General features: G+C 31.9%; 1 protein-coding gene across 1 annotated transcript; it reads right to left on the reverse strand.

The window, feature by feature from the left end:
* Window positions 1-5,301: 5,301 nt before the first annotated feature.
* On the reverse strand, window positions 5,302-8,149 carry LOC120147990 (indole-3-pyruvate monooxygenase YUCCA6-like). The gene is made up of 4 exons (XM_039161194.1): window positions 7,122-8,149; window positions 6,757-7,005; window positions 6,349-6,471; window positions 5,302-5,911 (listed from the first exon to the last, which is right to left on the reverse strand). The coding sequence occupies exons 1-4, from the start codon at window positions 7,815-7,817 to the stop codon at window positions 5,720-5,722; spliced, it is 1,260 nt and encodes a 419-aa protein (XP_039017125.1). The 5' UTR covers window positions 7,818-8,149; the 3' UTR covers window positions 5,302-5,719.
* Window positions 8,150-21,740: the final 13,591 nt, after the last annotated feature.

The following is a 21,740-nucleotide window of genomic DNA, read 5'->3' on the forward strand; positions in this document are numbered from 1 at the left end:
ACTCAAAAGATTATGCTTTAACCCATTCACATATAAAACATTTTTAATTTGTATGGAAGAGGTATTACCTATTGTACCTATACCTTCAATGTGACCTTTTGAATTATCACCAAAAGTCACTTCTCCTCCATTTTTGGCGTTAAGCTCTATGAACCGGCTTTTGTCCTCGGTCATGTGTCTTGAGCATCCACTATCAAGGTTCCATGAGTTTGAATTTGTTTTTGTGCCTTGTAGCAATGCTCATTTTCCTAAAAACATAGATTATTTTCTAATTTTCGGTACCCAAATTCTTTTGGGTCTATATTCATTAGTTTCTAAAATCCTAGTCCCCTTAGGTATCCATTTGTGTAGGATATCCTTATCTTTAGTAGTAATGAGTCTTTTAGGAACCCATATACTTCTGACGATTTTTCCATTAGAGGTTCTTTGGGGACCTCTATGATTGTAGTTTTTAAAACTTTTTCTAACAAAGTTGTATTTTGAATTTTCTCCATTTTCAAAACGTTTTGTTCCAACTTTATCAAAAGAAGCATTAAGATCATCAATTTTCTTTTGATGATATCATTGACCTTTGAAAGTAAATTTTGCAAATCCGAATTTTTCTTTTCAAAATCTCTAGTTTGATTTGAAAATCTTTGATTTTACTTTCAAAATCATTGTTGGTCTTGGATATGAGCTTATTTTCATTTTTTAATTTTGAGACATCATTTTTATATTTTAAAAACAATTTCTCATAATCTGAAGCCAACCCATTATATTCCTCTAATAACTCATCATACGATAAATCATCTAATTCAGATGAGTTAGAGGTTACCTTAGAATCTTCCCTGAATGCCATCAAGCACAAGTTTGCTACTTCTTGTTCCTCTTCATCGGAACCTTCTTCATCGCTCCATGTAGCCATATGCGCCTTGTGCTTATTCTTTGATTGACCCTTTCTCTTCAATTGTGGGCAATCATATTTGACATGCCCTGACTTTTTGCATTCATAGCAAATAATAGGGTCCTTATCTTTTGGTTCATTTTTGAGGCCTTCATTTCGTTTGAATTTTCTTCCTCGGTAAAGTCTCATCATTTTTCTGAACCGTTTGGCAAACAATGCCATTTCCTCATCATCGTTATCTTCATCCGAATTACTCTCATCTTTTGTGGATTTGAGAGCAACTCTAATGTTTTTCTTCTTCTCCTTCTCCTTTCGTGTCTCATCAATCTTATCGAGGTCCACCTCATCTTTAAGCATCATTTAATGAGTGAGGAGGGAACCAATTAGCTCTTCAAGAGTTAAGGATTTTAGGTTATTAGCCTCGATGATTGCCGTCTTCTTGGATTGCCATGATTTTGGAAGTGAGTTAATCGATCGATGGAATTGGCCAATAGGGGGTGAATTGGAAATTAAAATTTTGGTGGAAGCTTTTGCAGAAAATTGAAAAGATTTGCACAACGATTTAGAGTGGTTCGACTTTCTCAACCAAAGTCTATGTCCACTACCTTAGCTATCCACACTAAGGATTTTCCAACAAATTCACTAATTTGTTCTTTCTTTTGAGGCAAAAGAGATAACCTTACAATACCCTCAAGAATATACCCCAATTCTTGAGAACACTCTTTCTCAAAGAGAAGATTACAAATTTACAAACTTACAAAGAAATCCTCACAAGGTAGATTGTTTGTACAATTCTAGAACAGAGAAAAGAACACTAAAAAATGAATACAATTGAGTACAATTAGTGTTCTTGAAAGCAAAATGAATATTGAATGAAAAATAGGCTTAAAATGCTCAAACTTGAGGTTTGATGCTTTCTCTTTGATTCTCTCTTGATTCTTGTTTCTTGTGTTTTCTTGTTTTTTTATCAATGGCTTCTAAGCTTATTTAAATACACCTTCAAATGATTCTGAATGTTGGACCCTTAGTGCATCGGTGCACTAAGAGTGCATCGATGCATGAAATGCATTCGATGTTTTAAAATAGCCAGAGTGCATCGATGCATGGCTGGTGCATCGATGCATCAAATGCATTCGATGTTTTCATAAAACTCTGAGTGCATTGATGCATAGTATGTGCATCGATGCATGAAATGCAATCGATGTTCAATTTATTCCATGGTGCATCGATGCATGGATTGGTGCATCACTTTGAAAAATTGATTTTAGGCTTGCTTTTGGTTCAAAATACTTTGTGAAAATTGTTTCAAAAAATATATTAAGTATAAAACACAATTTTACACATTTAGTAAGGTTTGAAATTAATCTTGAAGACTTGGAGTAATAATTTGATATTCAAATAATTAAATCAAATATACTTAGAAAATCATTTGTAAAATCATAAAATTCATTTATACTTAATTTGTTATATCGAAACATCAAAATGTTTTCAACACAAAGCAATAAAGACCACCATTATCTTCACCTTGAATTAAAACAATACCAGTCTTCTCATCACGAGCACATCATCGGTTAGCATGAAACTCTAGAAACACATCATTGTCCCTAGCAAGCTTCGATACCGAAAGCAAGTTCTTAGTAATTTGAGGCACATGTAATAAATCATTCAGCAGAAGGGCACGAGAGGAAGAAGAAACAGAAGATTGAATAATCATATTAACACCAAGATGCATACCATTGCCAGCGATTAATTTACCTAGACCATGGAACTCAAATGGGTTCATAACATTCGATGCTTCAGAGGTGATATGGTGTGTTTCCCCAGAATCCACCACCCACCTATCAGAATTATTAGCAGCATTAACAGTATTTGCTTGAGTTAGTCCCGAGGAGGCAGGTTAACCTTTACCACAACATTCACATATGTTAGGATTTTTGGAAGCTCGAAACGATAACCGGAACGATTTGCAAAGAGGGGTCGGAACGGTTTTGTGTTTAGGGAGTAAGGAGATTGAAAGATAGAGAATTGGACATCGATTTATAGTGGTTCGACTTTCTCAATCAAAGTCTACGTCCACTACCTTGCTTCTCACCAAGGATTTTCCAACAAATTCACTAATTTGTTCTTTCTTTTAAGGATAAAGAGTAACCTTACAAACTCCTTAGTTTTTCCGGGCTAAACTAGAACCTTTCCCTAGCTTTTACACGGGCTAAGCTAGAACCTTTCCCCTTTACAAAAAGATAAAAGATGTAAACAATAAAACCTCTCTAAGGTAGGTGTTTACAAGAATTAAGCTCACAAGAACAAAATATTTACAAGAGAAAGATGAAATAAGAATGAAAAACTCTTCTCTTGTGTTTGATTACTTGGATAGTTGTTCTCTTGCTTCTTCAAGTGTCCTTAGCTTGTATTTATAGCTTGGAAAGTGTTTGAAGTCATATCTAGCCGTTGGGGATGTTTTGGAGCCGTTTGGAAATGATTTTTCTGCAAAAATAGGCTGCCAGAAGGGGGGAATCAGTACCCCTTCATAGGGAATCGATACCCCTTCATAATATTCAAATATTATGACCGTTGGGCTGATGAACAGTGAGGGAATCGGTACCCCCTTGGGGGGAATCGGTTCCCCTTTTACATACTGGAATTTTTGAGCCTCGGGGGGTACTTTCAAACAGTGATTTACTGTTCAAAAACATTTTTTTGCTCAATTTTAAATTAAAAGAACTTTGAATTATTTTTGTAAATTTTGAATAAATTCAATTAAGTCCAAATACATTTTGTAAATTCAATTCAAGTCAAAAAACCATTTTGCCTTAAATTGTTATATCGAAACATAGTTCAACAACATGCATTGGCAGATGAGGTATATGAATCACTCCTATAAGAAGCTCGACTATCAGATGTAACACATGAGAATTCTTTATCAAATCTATGCCAACAACGATCCACTAGGTGCTCGATCTTGCCATATAATTGGCATTGCACACGCGGTCGACCTCTACCTCTGCCACCACCACGAGATCCAATAGAATAATTGAACTGCTGATCCGTACGAGTATTAGAGAAGGAGGAGCCACGCCCTTCTCCCTGAGTAATATGAGCATTCATCGGTAACACCTCATTTTGCTCATCAAAACCTGCAAGTTGCATTTCAGCATCATGTAACATAGTATATATGTTATCAAGTGTCAAGGTTTCTTTCATTGTGGTTATAATAGCCACAAAGGACTTATACTCACGAGGAAGGCCCTTTAAAATACTGGCAATGCATTCTACAGAAGAGACCGAACTGCCACACGACTCAACAACAAATTGAGGAATGAGCGGAGCACTGATAGTGGAAATGAGCCAAGAAGCAAGTGCACTGCCTTGTGCAACAAATTCCTCATACTCTTCATTAACCTGAACAACACTGTTGTCATCAACCACCGTTTCTGGTGGCGTAGATACTACACCAGTAAGTAATCGTTCTAGTCGATGATTGCGAACAGTCAACAACACCTGCTGCTTCCAAAGCAGGAAATTCATTTCATCGAGCATAACATTGACTTTCTTGTGAGAGAAAGTCTTTGAACTCTGCACGGGAAACTCCATAACCAAGCACTTTACGCAACAGAAGCCAAACAATGGAGACCTGGAGCGGCATCAATTGATACCATATTGGATTTCTCTAATCAAGAAACTTAGTATTTTATTGAATCAATGAACTGAATTTAAACTACACAACTAAGCCGTGCATATATACAAGCAGTGTGCGTGAAGTTTCCTCTTAACAGAAGTTTGTTAACCCTAACAGACTATAATTACTTTCTTAACAACTCAGCAACAACTTAGTAGCTTTTCACACCAACAACTATCCATTTCAAGTGTCACATACTTCAACTCTAATAGTAGTTTACCCTAAAAGAAATTAAGGATATTAATGATCGATTATCATGAGATAAAAATCGTGGATTAAGAAATAATTGTAGAATATCTTTGTAGTTTCAATTCTTTTTTTTATTACAATAACGTTGTTTTTACAATGTAATATCTAAATTAGTATGAATCAAGTGACTTCAGTAGTTAAAATGATAGTTTTTATCTCTCTTGAGAGTCTGGATTTTAGCACGACATGTGCAAGACTTTTGATTAGTGAATTAAATTAATAAAGTACACGACTAATAAAAATTAAATATACAATTTTATAGATTTACTCAACCGATGCATTATATATTTTCATTCACAGTTACAAGTGTGTAAGATCAAAAGCGGGGTGGTCCAAGGTTTCTACATGGAATGAAATCATTTTGACAGTGATATTGCCTCAAAACAACCCAAAAAAAAAACAAAAGAAACAAAGAATATGATATAGATTCTAGCTAGCTTTCAATCAACAATGTTTGACATTCAGAATCACTATACAAACCACCAAAGAAAGAGAAGATTGCTATAATTAATTAACTCTTTAATATTCCAAAGATCCCATGGGAAAATATAGGTTAAAAGAACACAGTCACTTGATGTCCATAACAAATATCAAACAACCCTAAAGCACTAATTAGAGAAAAATGGTAATGTACAAGATGAACAAATCGTCTGAGATTTTCCCACACCCAAACAACACCAACCCTTTCTTTTCTCTCTCTGGTAAAGAAGATAAGTGTTCACCGAGAAAACTCTCTCCCACCTTTGCCCCTTTTTTAACCCTAAAATCCACTGCCGCTGGTTCAAGTGTGGAGTAATATATTAGTGTATATATCTTCAACCAAAAATCTGTGTGATCTCACTGAATTTCAAACCCCAAGAAACGAAATAAGGCAACAAAAATGTTGTCAGTAATGGTGATGATGAATGGTGCTAAAAGTAGTGATGCTTTGATTCTTTTTTCCAGCACCGTTGGATATCTTCTGCAATCCTCAGAGCGTCCATTGAAGTACCAAGCAAGCCACGTTTAGTGAACCCCACGGCGTATAGCCCACGCTCCCCTTTCCACCCATTAGGAAATGGCCTTCGGGGGTACCCATCTTTCTCTGAGAACATCTTCCTTTCCTGTCAATTTCCATTTCCTCTCTTTTCTTTAGCCTTTTTCTTTTTAATCTTTAAACAATGGTCAAATTATTATTTGGTCCCTTTACTCTGTTCAAATTCAAGATATAATCCCTATGGGGTTGTCCTCCCGGGATCAAATCCGGTGACTTGAACACAAGTCCTTTGTTACTTCACTTGTTGTTCCTTTTAGTCCTCTTACTTTAATTTGACTAAACTTGGTCTCTACTTTATAGTATCATTAGTTGATTCTGGTTAACTGAGACGTTAACTATTTGAACCAATTAATGATATTATATGAGTAAATGATTAGATTATGTTAAATTAATAGTATAGGGAGAAAATCCCAAATTTAAGCGTAATAAAGGGATCAAATCCTGAATTTGACCTTTAAGAATTAAGAAAAATATATAGATAGAAAGAAACAAAGTAGTGAATACCTTTAGCCAAGAGGGTACGTTGCTCTTATAACCAGTTGCAAAGATGATTGCATCAAAATTTTCAGTGTTGCCATTGACAAACTCCACCGCATGTCGCTTTAGACGCTTGATGCTTGGACGTACCTACGGTGCATGCCAACAATTCTGAATTAAGAACAAATATGGAGTGACTGAATATAAAATTTTACCATAATAAACGGACTGGCCATTGTTTAGACTACTTTTGGAATACAGAATCGTTTAAACATATTCGAATAATCTCATATCTTCATGTATAATGTACTAAGAATTATACTAATTGATTAGTTCAATCGGTACTTACAAGGTATCAAAAACACAAGTTAGTTAGTTCGTTAGTCGGCAATAGGAAGAAAGTGATGTGATATGAGCGACAAAAGTTGCAAGTACCTTAATGTCTCCACTTTTGATTTTGGCAAGCGTGCCTACATCTAACACTGGGGTCTTTCCGGACAGATTCTTGAGCTGGAGGGGACCCAACCTAGGCCGATCCAACCCGAATCGTGCCGTGTCTCCGAGTAGCAACCACGATATGATCAACAAGAGCCTATCGACGAACCACATCGGCAGCCACTTGAGCAACCCCATCGATAACCCAAAAGTCGATCTCCCCATAATCTCTTGTGGGAGGATGTGCACCTTTGGTTTTCATTAATAAAAAGAGAAATTGAAGAAAAAAAGGGGAAAAATATCGATAAACAATAACGGATTCAAAAATATTTTTAAAATACACGTGACTAGATGAGGTTTCTTACCGTGTCTCGGACCACAAGCGAAGGCTTAGCATTATGATTGCAAAGATCCAGGCTCACCTCCATGCCTGAATTCCCACAACCCACCACCAAGACCCTTTTCCCCCTAAACTCTTCACCACTTTTATATAAACTCGTATGCCTTATGTCCCCACCAAACTCCACCATTCCTTCAATCTCCGGCACCACCGCCTCCGCATTCTCTCCCGTCGCCACCACCAGCCACCGACACACATATTCCGTCTCATTCCCCTTCGACCCCACGCTTCTCACGTGCCAGAAACCAATTGTGGAGTCGTACTCGGCCCGCGAGACCGTCTCGTCGAACCGAGGCCTAATGTTGAACCTCCGGGCGTATGATTCCAAGTAGTTGACGAATTGCTGTTTAGTAGGGTAAGTAAGGAAATCACTAGGAAACCCCATGAGCGGTAACTCGCAAAACTGCTTCGGCAAGTGAAGGTGTAGGCGATCATAGGTCTTGAGCTGCCACAAAGATGCTATGCAGTTAGATCTCTCTAGGACTACACTCCGTACACCTTTCTCCTTCAAACAAGCGGCGGTCGCCAGACCCGACGGCCCTGCGCCGACGATGAGCGGCCCCGGAACGTATACACACCGCGGAGGCGACGACTTACTCATCTTCTCAATGAATATAGGATCATGAGCTTGTTTTCCTTCTATTTCTCTCAAGCAGTCCATGAACACAAAAACAAAACACAGATATCTAAATTCTGGGTTTCTAAAAGGGAAAAGAAGAGGGATAAAGGAGCTTAAGATCGAAGGCAAAAGTGAAGAGAAACCATGTTATTATAACAGGGGAAAACGTGGAGATTAGGCCAAGAGAGATTAGGTTTGTTCGTGGGGGAGATTTTGTTTAAATCTCTCTATGTTTGATCTATGATTTTGGGGTTAATTATCAGTTACGGGCTTAATCTAAGCATTCATTCAACACTGGGAGGGAGATGAAGAGAGGTAGTGAAACAGAGATATTGGAGGAATGAAATACAAAGAGTGAATGAAGTGAGAGTGGGAGATTGTGATATGTCTATAGCTCTCTCTCTATATATATTCCTTTTATTCACTCGAGAATTCAATTCATATTATATATATATAATACGAATATGACATGAGATAATTCAGGTGGGGGACATACCATTACATTTACTTAAAAAAACAAAAAGGCAAGGGTAAATTATAAATTTCATCACTAAATTTTAGTCTCCATCTCATTTTACTCATTGAACTTTAAAATTTATCAATTTATCACTGAACTTAATACATTGAGTTTTTTTGTCATTCCGCCGTTAAATAGTTAACGGCGTTAAAACGATGATGTTTAAAAAAATAAATTTTCAAAAAAAAAAAAACAATGTCATTATATAAAAGCCTATTTATAACACCATTAGTGAAGAAACAATTGAGTGACCAAAAAACCCGGTGTATTACGTTCAATGAATAAATTGAAAATATTTAAATGATAGTGAGTGAAATAGGGGGAAAGAGAGTAAAGTTCATTTACTAAATTTGTAATTTACCCAAAAAAGAAATGTAAACTAAAATAAATTTAATTAAACGATGTTTAAAGTTCAAACATCTTATCAAGACATCGTCTACATAATGTATATATATCAATTAATTAAGAAACTTATAAATAAATACTATATTGTAATTATTTTATACTATTTTTTTTTCAAATGAGATGCTCTCAGATAATTAGGTCTGTAAACGAACCGAACGCACACGAACGAATGTATGTTCATGTTCGTTCATTTAATAAATAAACGAACATAAACGAACAAATTTTTTTTGTTCATGTTCGTTTATTAAGGAATATAACTTGTTCATGTTCGTTCATTTAATAAATAAACGAACATAAACGAACACGAACATAAACGAACACGAACATAAATGAACACGAACATAAACGTTGGAGACACTACCTTCCATTGTTCTTTCATGAAAAATAATCGACAATGCAAATCAATCAAATCTACAGTGATAAATAGCGTAAGAGCTTATTAGCAGTGATGAAATGTTTGAAGATATCAAATATTTTGATCGATCTTTTAAAGATATTAAATGATTCACACGACTTTAATTTAACGCTATAACATTTATCTTAGTGGTCCATGATTACATACGAACAATCATTTTCCGCTATTACACTCTTTTTCAGAAATTGCATGGAAACATTTGTTTTGTTTTCTGGCAAATTATATATATTTTTCTCTTTACTGATGCTCATATACTTCCGATTTTTACCTTTATCTTCCCATCTATTTCTAGAAAGAAGTATTATGTTTTCTTGAGTTTTAGATGTGAAGATATCCGCACTAACTTTACATATCAACTATTAAGTCAAATAAAACAGAGAAATAGATGAAAACAGACCTGTAAAACTTCATATTGCACTATAATATAACTTGTTTTGAAGCTTTCAGAGATCGTCTCTACTCTCCGGTGAACAATAAGGTTTGGGGAAAAAAGGGGGAAAATGAATATAAGTGCGAGGTGCCTCACAGGTTAACATATTGAATTTAATCTCCAAATAAAATTGGGTTAATTATGGAGTTGGTCATCAGAATATCAGATTAATATTTTTAAGATACTTACAAATTGGTCACCAAAATTGATTTAAGAAGATTTGGTTAAACATAAATGAATGAACATAAACAAACATAATCGAACGAACATAACCGAACTTTCACAAACGTAAATGAACGAACGAGACCTATGTTCATGTTCGTTCATTTAATTAAACGAACAAAAATCTTGTTCATGTCCGTTCATTTAATAAATAAACGCATATAACGAACTTTAAGTGCGAGGTGCCTCACAGGTTAACATATTGAATTTAATCTCCAAATAATTGGGTTAATTATGGAGTTGGTCATCATAATATCAGATTAATATTTTTAAGATACTTACAAATTGGTCACCAAAATTGATTTAAGAAGATTTGGTTGAACATAAATGAATGAACATAAACGAACATAATCGAACGAACATAAACGAACATAACCGAACGTTTACGAACGTAAATGAACGAACGAGACCTATGTTCATGTTCGTTCATTTAATTAAACGAACAAAAATCTTGTTCATGTCGTTCATTTAATAAATAAACGCACATAAACGAACTTCCCGCCGCACAGTTCATGAACGGTTCGTTGAACGTTCAGTTCATTTACAGGCCTACGGATAATCTAGTGATATTAAAGTAATAAATATATTTATTGATAGATAAAATTAATATTTAGAATTAAAACAAACAAAATCTCACGTTATAGCTGGAGTTGTATTCGATCTAATAAATATGTCTCGTGAATTAAATTTGTGGTCCTGTGGCGTATGCAAGGTAATGATTTTATATCTTCCTTTTTTATCATAACTAACTGTCTCTTCAACTGGGTTTTTATTGGTTTACTTAAATGGATAATTGAAACTGTAACTTTTTTTCTAAATAATTAAATTTAGAAAAAATCAATATGTTATCTCGATAATTAATATGTTTAAAATAATGATTTCATTAAATGAAACAGACCATAATATGATTGCTATTAATCACAATCTGATATTCGAATCTAATATTTAAGATAATTAAAAATTGATAAAATAATTTAATCCATATAATATTTATATTTTAAAAAACAAAAGGTTCCACAAATTTGAAATTAATTCAATATTAAAGGGTGTGAAGATAATTTTAAAAAAATAATCAGAATATTTCATTTATCGAAAGCCGCATCAACAAACGTCTTGTCAAGTACAGACTGAAGAAATACAATCATGATTATCAAAAATAAAATATAACAATGATCGCTTAGAGATAGCATGATAAACAAAACCATTAACAAGTGAAGCAACGGCGTACATAAACTAAACACGCAAACAACTTCGAACATCAAACACAGAGGAGAGAAACTAGAAGAAGAACCAAAATGGCCAACGGAAAAAACGATCTCCCCTTAACAGTAATCTCATGCAGCACATATATGCTATAACTAACCGCGACGTACACGAACAAATTGTCTTGTACAAACAAACATAGGAACCGACATCGAAAAAGCAATCAACCATGTATTCAAGGAAAATAAAAGATCGAGAAGAAGACCAATTAAAACAAATCCATACCAAGAGTATAAAAACACCAATAATTATGATACCCTTTATGAGAAAAAGGCTACAAGAAATTATTATTATAGAAACGATAAAATAAAACTAAAAATGATAAGGTGTTGATCGGATAAGTTCACCACCGCTGCTTTGGAGGAAGAGAATTTAAAAACTGTCCGGCAATTTTGTAACTTCCGAAGAGCGACGTGAAGATGATTAAACTTGTAAGAAGTTGGTATGTGTGGGCGCTCCTTACAAATTTCATATTAGCTTTGCGTACGGAGGGGAGAGATTGGTATGCTTCACATCATTCAAAGGTGGGCAGACAGGAGTTGGAACTCTTACGGTGTACAAACTTTTAATACTAAATTTAATTCGACTTATTGTAAGCTCATTTTTATTTATTTATTCTAATTCGATGAGTAAATTATAAATTTAATTTATTTTTTAGTTTTATATTTTTAAAATATAATATTTTGTCTTGACTTAAACTACAATCGTTAATTATTCAATTAATTTTTTCTGTCGATCTCTGTATTGTGCATAAGTTGTGATTTAATTCTTAATTTTTCATTTGATCATTTTAAACTCCTATAATTTAGTCATATTGTCTCTATCCCATTTAGGTCATAATTGACATTCAGATTTTCTTAAAAATAAGACCTAAAATTAGTAAATTGGAGTGTTTAGATTCAAATTATTGAATAAATTAACAATTTAATCATATTGTCTCTTGGACTATGATCCAATTACATATTATAAAATTAAAAGGTTTTATACCTTTTTAGGATCGTTAGATGAGGGAAAATGAAAGGCTAAGATTAATAGTAGAAAATGAGAATATATTCACTAAGAAAAAAACAATGAGTTAATCTCAGTTCTTGATTTCCCCTCATCCAACGATCCTAAAAGATGAAAAGTAAAAATTTTATACTATGTCTAAGTGGATCATAACCCTTATCTCTATAACGTACACATATTTTGACATTCAAAATATTGAATAAATTATAACTAAATTCAATATATATTGAAATAATATGAAACATGGAAGTGCTTAAAAGAAATAGGGCAGGTTTTGATTGAGTTGGGACCTATCTAAAAAAAATGTCTTAATCTTGAAAGAAGCTTGTGAAAATTTGTAAGCCGCTCGGGGGTGGGGGAGAGCTGAGTGCAAATGTTGAAGTCCTTGGCACTTGATATATATTTGCAAATCAGATTCTTAAATGAAATTAGATTGTGCCTAATAATTGGGTCATCAGCTTGACATGTGTACACATTTAATTAATCAAAATCAATTAAAAGAAATTACATCAAATCGAAATTTAAATATCGTAGTAAACATCAAATTAAAGTCGCAACTTAAACATAATGACTTGAATAAGAATTTTTTTTACTTGGCTTGATGAGAATAACATCTCCCATGATCATTAAAAGGATAATAAAAAATAATTCCCTAAAGTAAATATATGTGTTTGTGTATATAAAACTATAGGAAAATTAATTAATATAAGATAAAATTATCTGAATAATTGAGATAAAGCATAAAAAAGATAATTTGAAATATTAGATATTAAAATAGATCAAGGGACCTCCAAAGGTGTTTTGTGAAGCCCAAACCAACCAATTGTATGGGCTCTCTTTTAACAATACCTACCATGTGGGCCTTCATGGGAATAAATAACTAATAAAACAAAAGATAAATTGCACATTTAATATCTAAATTATCAGTTTTGGTACGTTTTATACCTAAACTTTTAACTTTTTTAAAAGTATACCTAATGTTTAGTTTTCATTTCATTTTAGTATATTGTTGTTAAAAATTTAACGTTAAATTCTAAACGGGGTAATAAAATAAAACAAAGTTAAAGTTTTTAACGACGGGTATTAAAATGAAACAAAATTTTTCTTTAAGTATGACTTTGAAAAAATTGAAAGTGTAGGTACTAAAACAGACCAAAACTAATAGTTTAAATACTAAACACGTAATTTACCCTAAAACAAATTAAGATTATGACCGGCGTAGTAAAAAAAATCCAATAAGTAGAAGTACTAATTAGGTTCTCAAAGATTCTCTATCTTGCCTCACTTCGCCGGTAATCATATTTCTTTAAATTTTTATTTAAACTAACTATTTAAGATTTTATTTTAAAATATTGAGATTTTAAATTTTTTAAAAGATTCAGATTCAGATCCCAACATCTGCAAATTTCTTTTAGATATATTTTAATTACTTAGGTTTGGATTGCTAACATACCACTAAATGGTTACAAATGCACCCATGCTTATCTTCTGTCAATTAAACAAATCACATGTAATCAAATCTTAATCATAAAATCCTAAGCTTTATCTCCACCTCTCAATAGTTTCCAACCAAACCCTAATTCACCACTATCATGAAACCCCAAACCAATTAGGGGTCTAAGTTATCGTAGTCAACACATTTGAATGATCTAATACAACCGGTAGAACCATTACTTGAAAATGGAGGGGAGGCTTCATCATAACATAATTTCTGGGTACATAAAATATTGTGCTAAAGAGAAGGTGTTTGACCTAACTAAACAACACAAACTAGAGGATCATAAACAAAGATCATGCAAACCCCACTAAACAATTTATATAATCTTATTATGAACACACATGCTTCCAATAGAACTTGTTTCTCTTAGCCAAATAGTGCTCTATTTTTCACTCAAAACTTCAACCCCATTAGTTCATCTAATCCCACAGAATGAAACCAGCTATCGGATTAAATTATGTTTTGTTCGAGATCGAATTTAAAATCTTTTGAAATCAGATCATAATTTAACTCGAACAAATGTATTTATATACATATTTTCATCCCATTTTGCTTTTTAATCGTAGGTCTTAATTTTCCTTTTCATATTTTACTCCCTTTTTAGCCGTACTTCAATTCTTGGTTAATTGCAGTCTAAGTAAGCATTATACACATTTGTTACGAAAGGATTTCCAATCAAATTTGTGCATTTTTACTTGTTGAATGTGCTTTAATCTTTTTTCTTCTTCTTCATATTGGGATTGAACTAACATGGCTCCAAAAAGAAAAATAATTAATACTTTTAATGTGTAAAGTCCATGCACTTCTAATAGTACTTCACATGAACATATAGTAGGGGTTTCTTTTCTTAATTATGCCCATTATTATCTATAGAAAATAGAGACACGCATGCGTATATATCTACATAGTTGAGTCTTAATACTTTCAATAAAGAGTAAAGTACATCAAAGGTTATTGAATTATGCTCAAATGGTTTTTTAATTATTAAATTTTATCGAGCTATTATAAAATAATCATTAGATTTATTAAAATTTTATAATTTATTATAATATCATATCGATTATTTCATAATAGTTTGATAAATGTAAAAATTATTTTATAACTATTAAAAAATAGCTATCAAAATTAGGGATGGGCATGGGTCGGGTCGGGTCAGATTTTCGGTCCACCCGACCCGACCCAAAAATTATAAATCCTCCACCTGTCTCAAACCGATCCTGATTTTCAAGATAAAATCTGAACTCGACCCGACTCAACCCGAAAAATATATTTATTAAAAATTATTATTTTTATTCAATAAAAATATAGACTTAATTGAAATAAATAATATATAGAGAGTATTGTTACAATTATATCTAAACATATAAGGTACAATTATAATTTTTTCGGGTCGGGTCGGATATTTTTCACCTTAAACCCGATTTCGACCCGACCCGAATTTAACCTTAAAAAATCTGACCCAACCCGATTTTTTTTAAAATTTGACCCGATCAAGTCGAGTCGGGTCAGAACCCATCAGGTTCGGGTCCGTGCCCATTCCTAATCAAAATGATCATTTGAATATTCTAATATACTCTAATTATAATAAAAGTAGTTTTGAAATTTGATTAATGATGGATGCGATCTTTTGATAATCACAGAGATTGGACAAAATTAGGGCCGAAAGCAAAATGTAATGATCTTCCTAAACTGTCATTAATATTTTTTTATTAAGCTAAAGTGATTATAAAGTAGTATTTGTTCTAAATATTCTCAACCATTTGACAATGAACGCTTAATCACCTGCTGCAGCTGCTGGTGCTCAAACTCGTGACCTCTAGGAACAACAATGATTCCTTTAATCACTGAGGTAAGTTGGTTCGTGCAACTGTCATTATCATTTCAATGTTAGTGTGATTAAGTAAATTAATGATTTTAAGATCCATCTAATCATCATTAGGTGTTAGTGGGGTAGGAAAGAAGAAAAAGTAAAGCAAAACACTTCGGATTTAGATACTTGAGCACAATTATACAACTAAAATATATTAGATACATTATACTTTAATAAAATAAATTAATATATATATATAAAACAAAGTTGTATAGCGTGATTAAGCACAATGAAAAGTTCTCATGTAAATGTATCTTCGGCATGAAGTTATAACCCTTTTTAATGCTTCTCTAGGAAAAAAATTGTTTTGTTTGATATGGCTTGATAAATTTACGATATGACTCTCTCGAATTATACATCTTCTATTAGATTTTATTGAAACTAATATTTTTTTAAATATATTTTTTATAATCTAAGATTTATTTCTCGTCAACTATAAATAATTAATAGGAATTACTGTTGTAAATTAAGTCTTACAAGTCAGAAAACTCTTATAATCACAAACTTCGGGTAATCTTGATATTATAGTAAATTTCTTTCATTTATTGTGATTTTTTAAAGTTGTTCACTTAAATCTGTATCTCTCGTTTTTATTGTGTTATTATTTATTTACCATTATCATTTACATAACTCATATATATAACAAAGAAGAAATGAAAATTAATATTATTAAACTAAATTCCTATCATAAAAATAATTAAAGGGAAAACGATACAAATGATTTTATAAATATGATAATTTTTGGACAAATTACAAGTTTAATACCTAAACTCTCGGTTTTAGTATATTTTAATATCTAATTTTTTATTTTTTCAAAACAATACCTAAAATTTTTGAGAGAGAGAGAGTTGAAACAGTTTCTAACATAATAAACCTCGAAAGTATGTGATCTAGATTAATCACTAATAAATCAGATATCGATAACAATAGATATTTTTATCTAGATTAATCGACTAATGAATCAGATATCGATAACAATAGAGATTTTTGTTTTCTACTTAAAATTTATTTATTTATGTTTTTAATCACTCCACCATGTAAAAGATGATGTTGGAAATGCATGAAGATAATATTTTTCAACTCTTAAAGTTGATGACTTTGTCTTTATCATTTTGTTCACAATGATCTGATTTGTTTTTACCGCATCCCCATGATTATTACAGTCAACAATAAGACATAAGATATTGTATTAAAACCGCCCCACCTCGTGAAGAAATCCTACAAGATTTTGACTTAAACTTGATCACCAAATAAATTAAATATATTGTCTTCTAAGGAGTGGATGACACAAATCCCCACCAACTGAAATGGAGATTGAAGCAAACAAGGTGTTAATAAAAAGACTAAAATTAAATAAAGACATATTAGTGGGGGGAAAGGAGGATTTTAGATACACTTGAATTGGCTTACATGTGATGAAGATGTAAAAGAGGATGGTAGTGCGCTTAGCCCACCATAGATGTATAGGGTTCAATGTGGATTCATAAGGTTAAAAATATAAAGGCTTAGCATCGCAAAATGAAGTTGAAGCCAATTGTCAACCAATTTTGAAAGGTTTAGTAGTGATTTTAATCCCTCAATTTGTTGAAATCTGAGATTTAGTTTGTCCATGTTGAATTGATTTAATTCAATCTCTTTACTTCTATAATGCTATCAGTCGGTCTAAATTGATAAAATAGTTATTTGTTAATTAAAGTGACAATGTAAACTTTCTTTCTATAGTTTATTTGGCCACATTGTCAAGGGCACATGAAAATTCAAACTCAACAAATGACGAACAAATGGAATGTTTAAGGATTGCTGATAAAACGAAAATTGGTATAAGGTCGAGGACAATTCACTTGATGATAATGGTTATTGGTAGTTTGTATGGTAGTGATTGTCTGGAGTGTCTCCCGTCGAAGTCATCTTATAGTGATTCAAATGTGTTGAGTTTTTGAACAGTTTGTCACGTGGTTGGAGTAATCATCAGTCATTATGACTAAATATGATCGAATACTTATAAGTCTGATTTGCGTCTACACCATAATTATTATTGAGTTTGGGAATTTATTACATGTGAAGAATGTTGAAGCACCTCCATGACGCTCAAAGTTAGTATCTGGAAAGATTATGTTTTGTTTTGTTTGCAAATTGAAATCGATTAATGGCCACAAAGGAATTAAATTAAAATATGAGCCAACTAATATAATCCGATTCAAATTAAGGATCAAATTAAATCGATTGAGAATTAAGAATCCCAAATATGAATATAATTATATAAATTAGAGGTTTAATTGGAAGATTCTAATCATAGAGACCAAAAATTATGGACTAACCTGATTTTAGGGACCTACTTACAGTAAATCAAAATTGCAATACTTAAATCTAAAGTTAAATTCAAGAATCGGAAGCTAATTAAGAAATCTCGAAAAGCGAGATGGCTAAAGGGAAATTTGTCATATTATCGCTAAAAGGTTGGGTCGGTTCATGTATTCGAATAAGTATTTGAGGCATGGATCCTGAAAGAAAAACATATGTTATCATTTTCATGGAGGGAATAAAAGTGATTCACAAAACATTATAAGGATGGATGATTAAAATAGGTCAAATTAACATTGAGAAATATTTCAAATTTCAAATAGTAGAAGGACTAAAATGAAATTAGACCAATATTAAATGAAGGGCCCACCCAATCACCCAACCATGGATTGGAAGAACGTGTTCATTTTGGGTTGCTATTTACATAAACCACATGCAAAGGGCTTTGCTTAACTTAGAATTTAGGTTAGAGAAAGGACAAAGTAGATAGGAACTGAAAGCAAGTACCTACAAGTTTCAAACTTGTCCCATCTTCACACTTTTTAACTTACCCAAAGGGATACAATTATTGAGGTTTTGTTAATGTTTTGTTTTAATTTCAAGGGTAAAAATTATGTGTTTAATACCTAAATTAGTAGTTTTAATTCATTTTAATATTTAAATTTTATTTGTTTCAAAATCATACCTAAAGTTTATTTTTTATTTCATTTTAGTACCAGTCATTAAAAACTTTTGTTTTTATTTCATTTTAGTACCTTTATTCAAAATTTAACATTAAGTATTGAAAAAATTGAAAGTTTAGGTATTAATATAGATCGAAACTGATAGTTTAAATACTAAACATGTTAATTTTTTAACGACGTGGTTTAAAATAAAATGAAAACTAAACGTTAGGTATGGTGTAGACACATATTTTTCTCCGAGAATTTATTTCGAATTTTGATCTTAATTTATTGTTTTAGTGTTTTTATTATAATATTATGTAATATATTTGAAAATATAGTTTTTAAAATATATATTATATGTATATTATATATGTTATATTTGAAAATATATGCATAACTTTTAACATATATATATATATATTATACTTTGAAAATATATAGTTTTTCAATATATATAGAGAGTATATATTATATAGTATATATGTTTTTGAAATTAGAGCCCAACAAGTGAGGAGGCCCGTTCCAAGCACATTAGGGTTTAAAACTTAACCCTTTAGCCGTATGCATTTTCTCCATTAGATCAAGGCTTAAATCCACGGTCTAGATTATATGGAGCATAGGGTTTAAAAGCCCTAAAATAATATCATCTCGCGTAATTAAAGGAGGGTTGTTAGATCTGGCCCTTTGATCTAATGATCCCAGATAAACCAAGAGATATCAAAAGTCACAGATAAATAATCCGTTGAGGAAGATTGCCTCACTACGTCAATCAAAACATCATTTCCAGGATTCCTAGTCGCGATTTCGGGAAGAACATTTTGAGAAAGTTGTCTAAAACATACAAAATCGAAGAACATGACAACAAAACATAATCAAATTTAGACAATCAACACAAATCAAAAGGAAATATCTTTTTAAACAAGCAGTCAACTGAAACAAAAAAAATCGAGTCAAAATGAAACCAAAAAACAATTTCCCCATCAATAACCAGATCCCATCGGTCAAGCGATATTAATCCCTTCAATATCGAAGGAAATAAACCCCCATGAAGGGCTATAAAAACCTGCAACAGCTATGGAGAAATGGCATAAGCTATCAAGCATTTGAAAACTAAAAAAATACCAAAAAAAAAATCAAGAGCAAAGATAAGAAGAGAGGGCTTAGCTTTCTGTAAAGGAGTTGCAATCAAGGCATTCATCGGAGCAATGAACGGTCAACGGTGTTGCAACCGTCTTTCGCGTTGTGCCCGGAATTGGGCTTCGACTTAAATAAATGGGTTAGAGTAGCCACCGATCATTTATATTTAAAATAAAAACTAGGTTGATCGAACACCTTCTTACTTGATCTGCGTTTTACCAGAAATATGTCGGATTCGAGAGTCGGTTACAGTCAAGGAAATGTTAGCACCCTTATAGTACCATTTCGGTACTAATTTAATTTTCAGTTGTTTTAATTAAGAAAATTTCAAGTTAAAAAAGGTGAAAATTCGATCCAAATTACTTACCTTTAATTAATTTAAAATATTCCTAAAAAGATCATAAAGAGATTCAATTATAAAAATAAAATACGGAGTGATTCAAAAGGGATAATTAACAAAAATTAAATTCTAATACTTTAAGTAAAGAAATTAAAAGAGATACATAAGTACTTACATACTGAGAAAAAAATAAATGGACATAAAATTAACATAATGAAATACAAAAAATAGAACAATTTAAAGCCAAATAAAAGAAAGAAATCGTATACAATAAAACACAAAATGACGAGGGAGATAAAGAAAAAGTTAATTAAATTACAATAAGAATAAAATGTCAATTACAAGATTAGTTACAAATAAAAATGAAGCTTAATTAAATTAAAACAAAGAAAGTAAAATGAATAAAAAAATAATAAAAAAAATAAAAATAAAATAAATAAAATAAAAGAAATAAACAAAAATGTTGGATAAAAAACTCATAAAATATAATAACCTTTAAAAATAATTAAATGAAAACCTGAATTAAATAAAAGAAGGACCAAATTAAAGAATTAATAAAATGAGTGGTAAATTTAATAAGTAAAATCATAATTAAAATCAAATTTAGAGCATGAAATTAACTTTAAAAACAATTTAGGGACCAATGCTGCAATTTGACCCTACCAGCTTGAAAACACGCGGATCCTTAGGGGATCTTGTTAGGTTTTCCGGTTGGCTATAAAAGCCCAAATTCATAAACAAAATTCATTTATTTCCCCTCCCAAAACCGATAAAAAAAGGCCCCTTATTTTCTCTGAAGTGTTCTTCAACCAACGAAGAACATTCAATCGAATTCATGGCAACCCAGATTCTGCCGTGTACCGCCTTGCTGGCCGCTGTTCATCGGCGGTGAAACTAAACTTTTTTACACCATTCGAAAGCTTTCGTTCCCCTCTTTCCAAATCCCTGATTTATTTTCACAAAAGAGCCACGTAGAGAAGTAGATCTGATAAAGTTATTTCGAAAAAAATGTTCTCTTTGGTTCATCGACTTTTTCCTTTTTGAATAAAAAAATTAAAAAAGCAAACCTCATGCAATCACATGCAAATAAATCGAAAAAAAATAAAGGAAATACCTTTTTTATATCTTCTCTTTTCGAAATTTACAAGTGCTTTTACTTTGATCTCTAACTTGTTTTTTTTGTTTCACATTTACGTGAATTTATAGCTTTGTGAACCCACTTTTTTGGTTGATTTAGAGTTCTATTACAACAGAAACATTGATTTGTTTTTCTGTTTTTTGTCGAATGATTTGTGTTGTTGTTGTTGCTGGAACGAGGACTCTCCAAGAGTCTCGGGTTGACCGATTTTTCCCTGTGCTACTTTGAAACCCTAACATTTAGCCCATATGGATCGTTGGATTGGTTCAGATCCAACAGATCTGGTGCTACGGTGCTTTTGCTTGAATTAGAAACCCTAATTCGGGTCAGGCAAACTTAGGCCGGGTTGGTTTGTTGGACTCTTAGTCAGGTCGGTTTGATGTCAGGCTTGCCCGCCTGGTTGGGCTCCCTGTTGGACCTCTTGGACTATTGGACTTGAATCCTGTTTTTGATTTGGACATGAAATGGTTAAATAAATAAATAGTAATAATATAATAATAACGAAAAACCATAAAACATATATTATATTTTTTAAAAACCATTTTAAAAAAACTATATATTATATGTTTTCAAATATTAAAAAAACTATATATTATATGTTTTCAAAAATATGTTTTAAAAACTATATTATATATATGTTTTTTAAAATGTTTTCAAACCATATATTATATTTTTTAAAAATGTTTTCAAAACTATATATTATATATGTTTTTAAAATGTTTTCCAAAATTATATATTATATATTTAAAAAAAAGT

Source organism: Hibiscus syriacus, unplaced genomic scaffold (assembly GCF_006381635.1).
Source record: "Hibiscus syriacus cultivar Baekdansim isolate YM2019G1 unplaced genomic scaffold, ASM638163v2 tig00110945_pilon, whole genome shotgun sequence".
In the NCBI taxonomy this organism is placed as follows: Eukaryota; Viridiplantae; Streptophyta; class Magnoliopsida; order Malvales; family Malvaceae; genus Hibiscus; species Hibiscus syriacus.

What these genes read in the sequence shown, in the direction of transcription:
- LOC120147990 (XM_039161194.1), bottom strand. Translation starts at nt 7,817, where the DNA reads ATGGACTGCTTGAGAGAAATAGAAGGAAAACAAGCTCATGATCCTATA. An exon ending in CGCTTGTGGTCCGAGACACG is followed by an intron (nt 7,006 to 7,121) that starts GTAAGAAACCTC and finishes TGAAAACCAAAG; the next exon opens with GTGCACATCCTCCCACAAGA. An exon ending in ACGTACCCTCTTGGCTAAAG is followed by an intron (nt 5,912 to 6,348) that starts GTATTCACTACT and finishes GGAAATTGACAG; the next exon opens with GAAAGGAAGATGTTCTCAGA.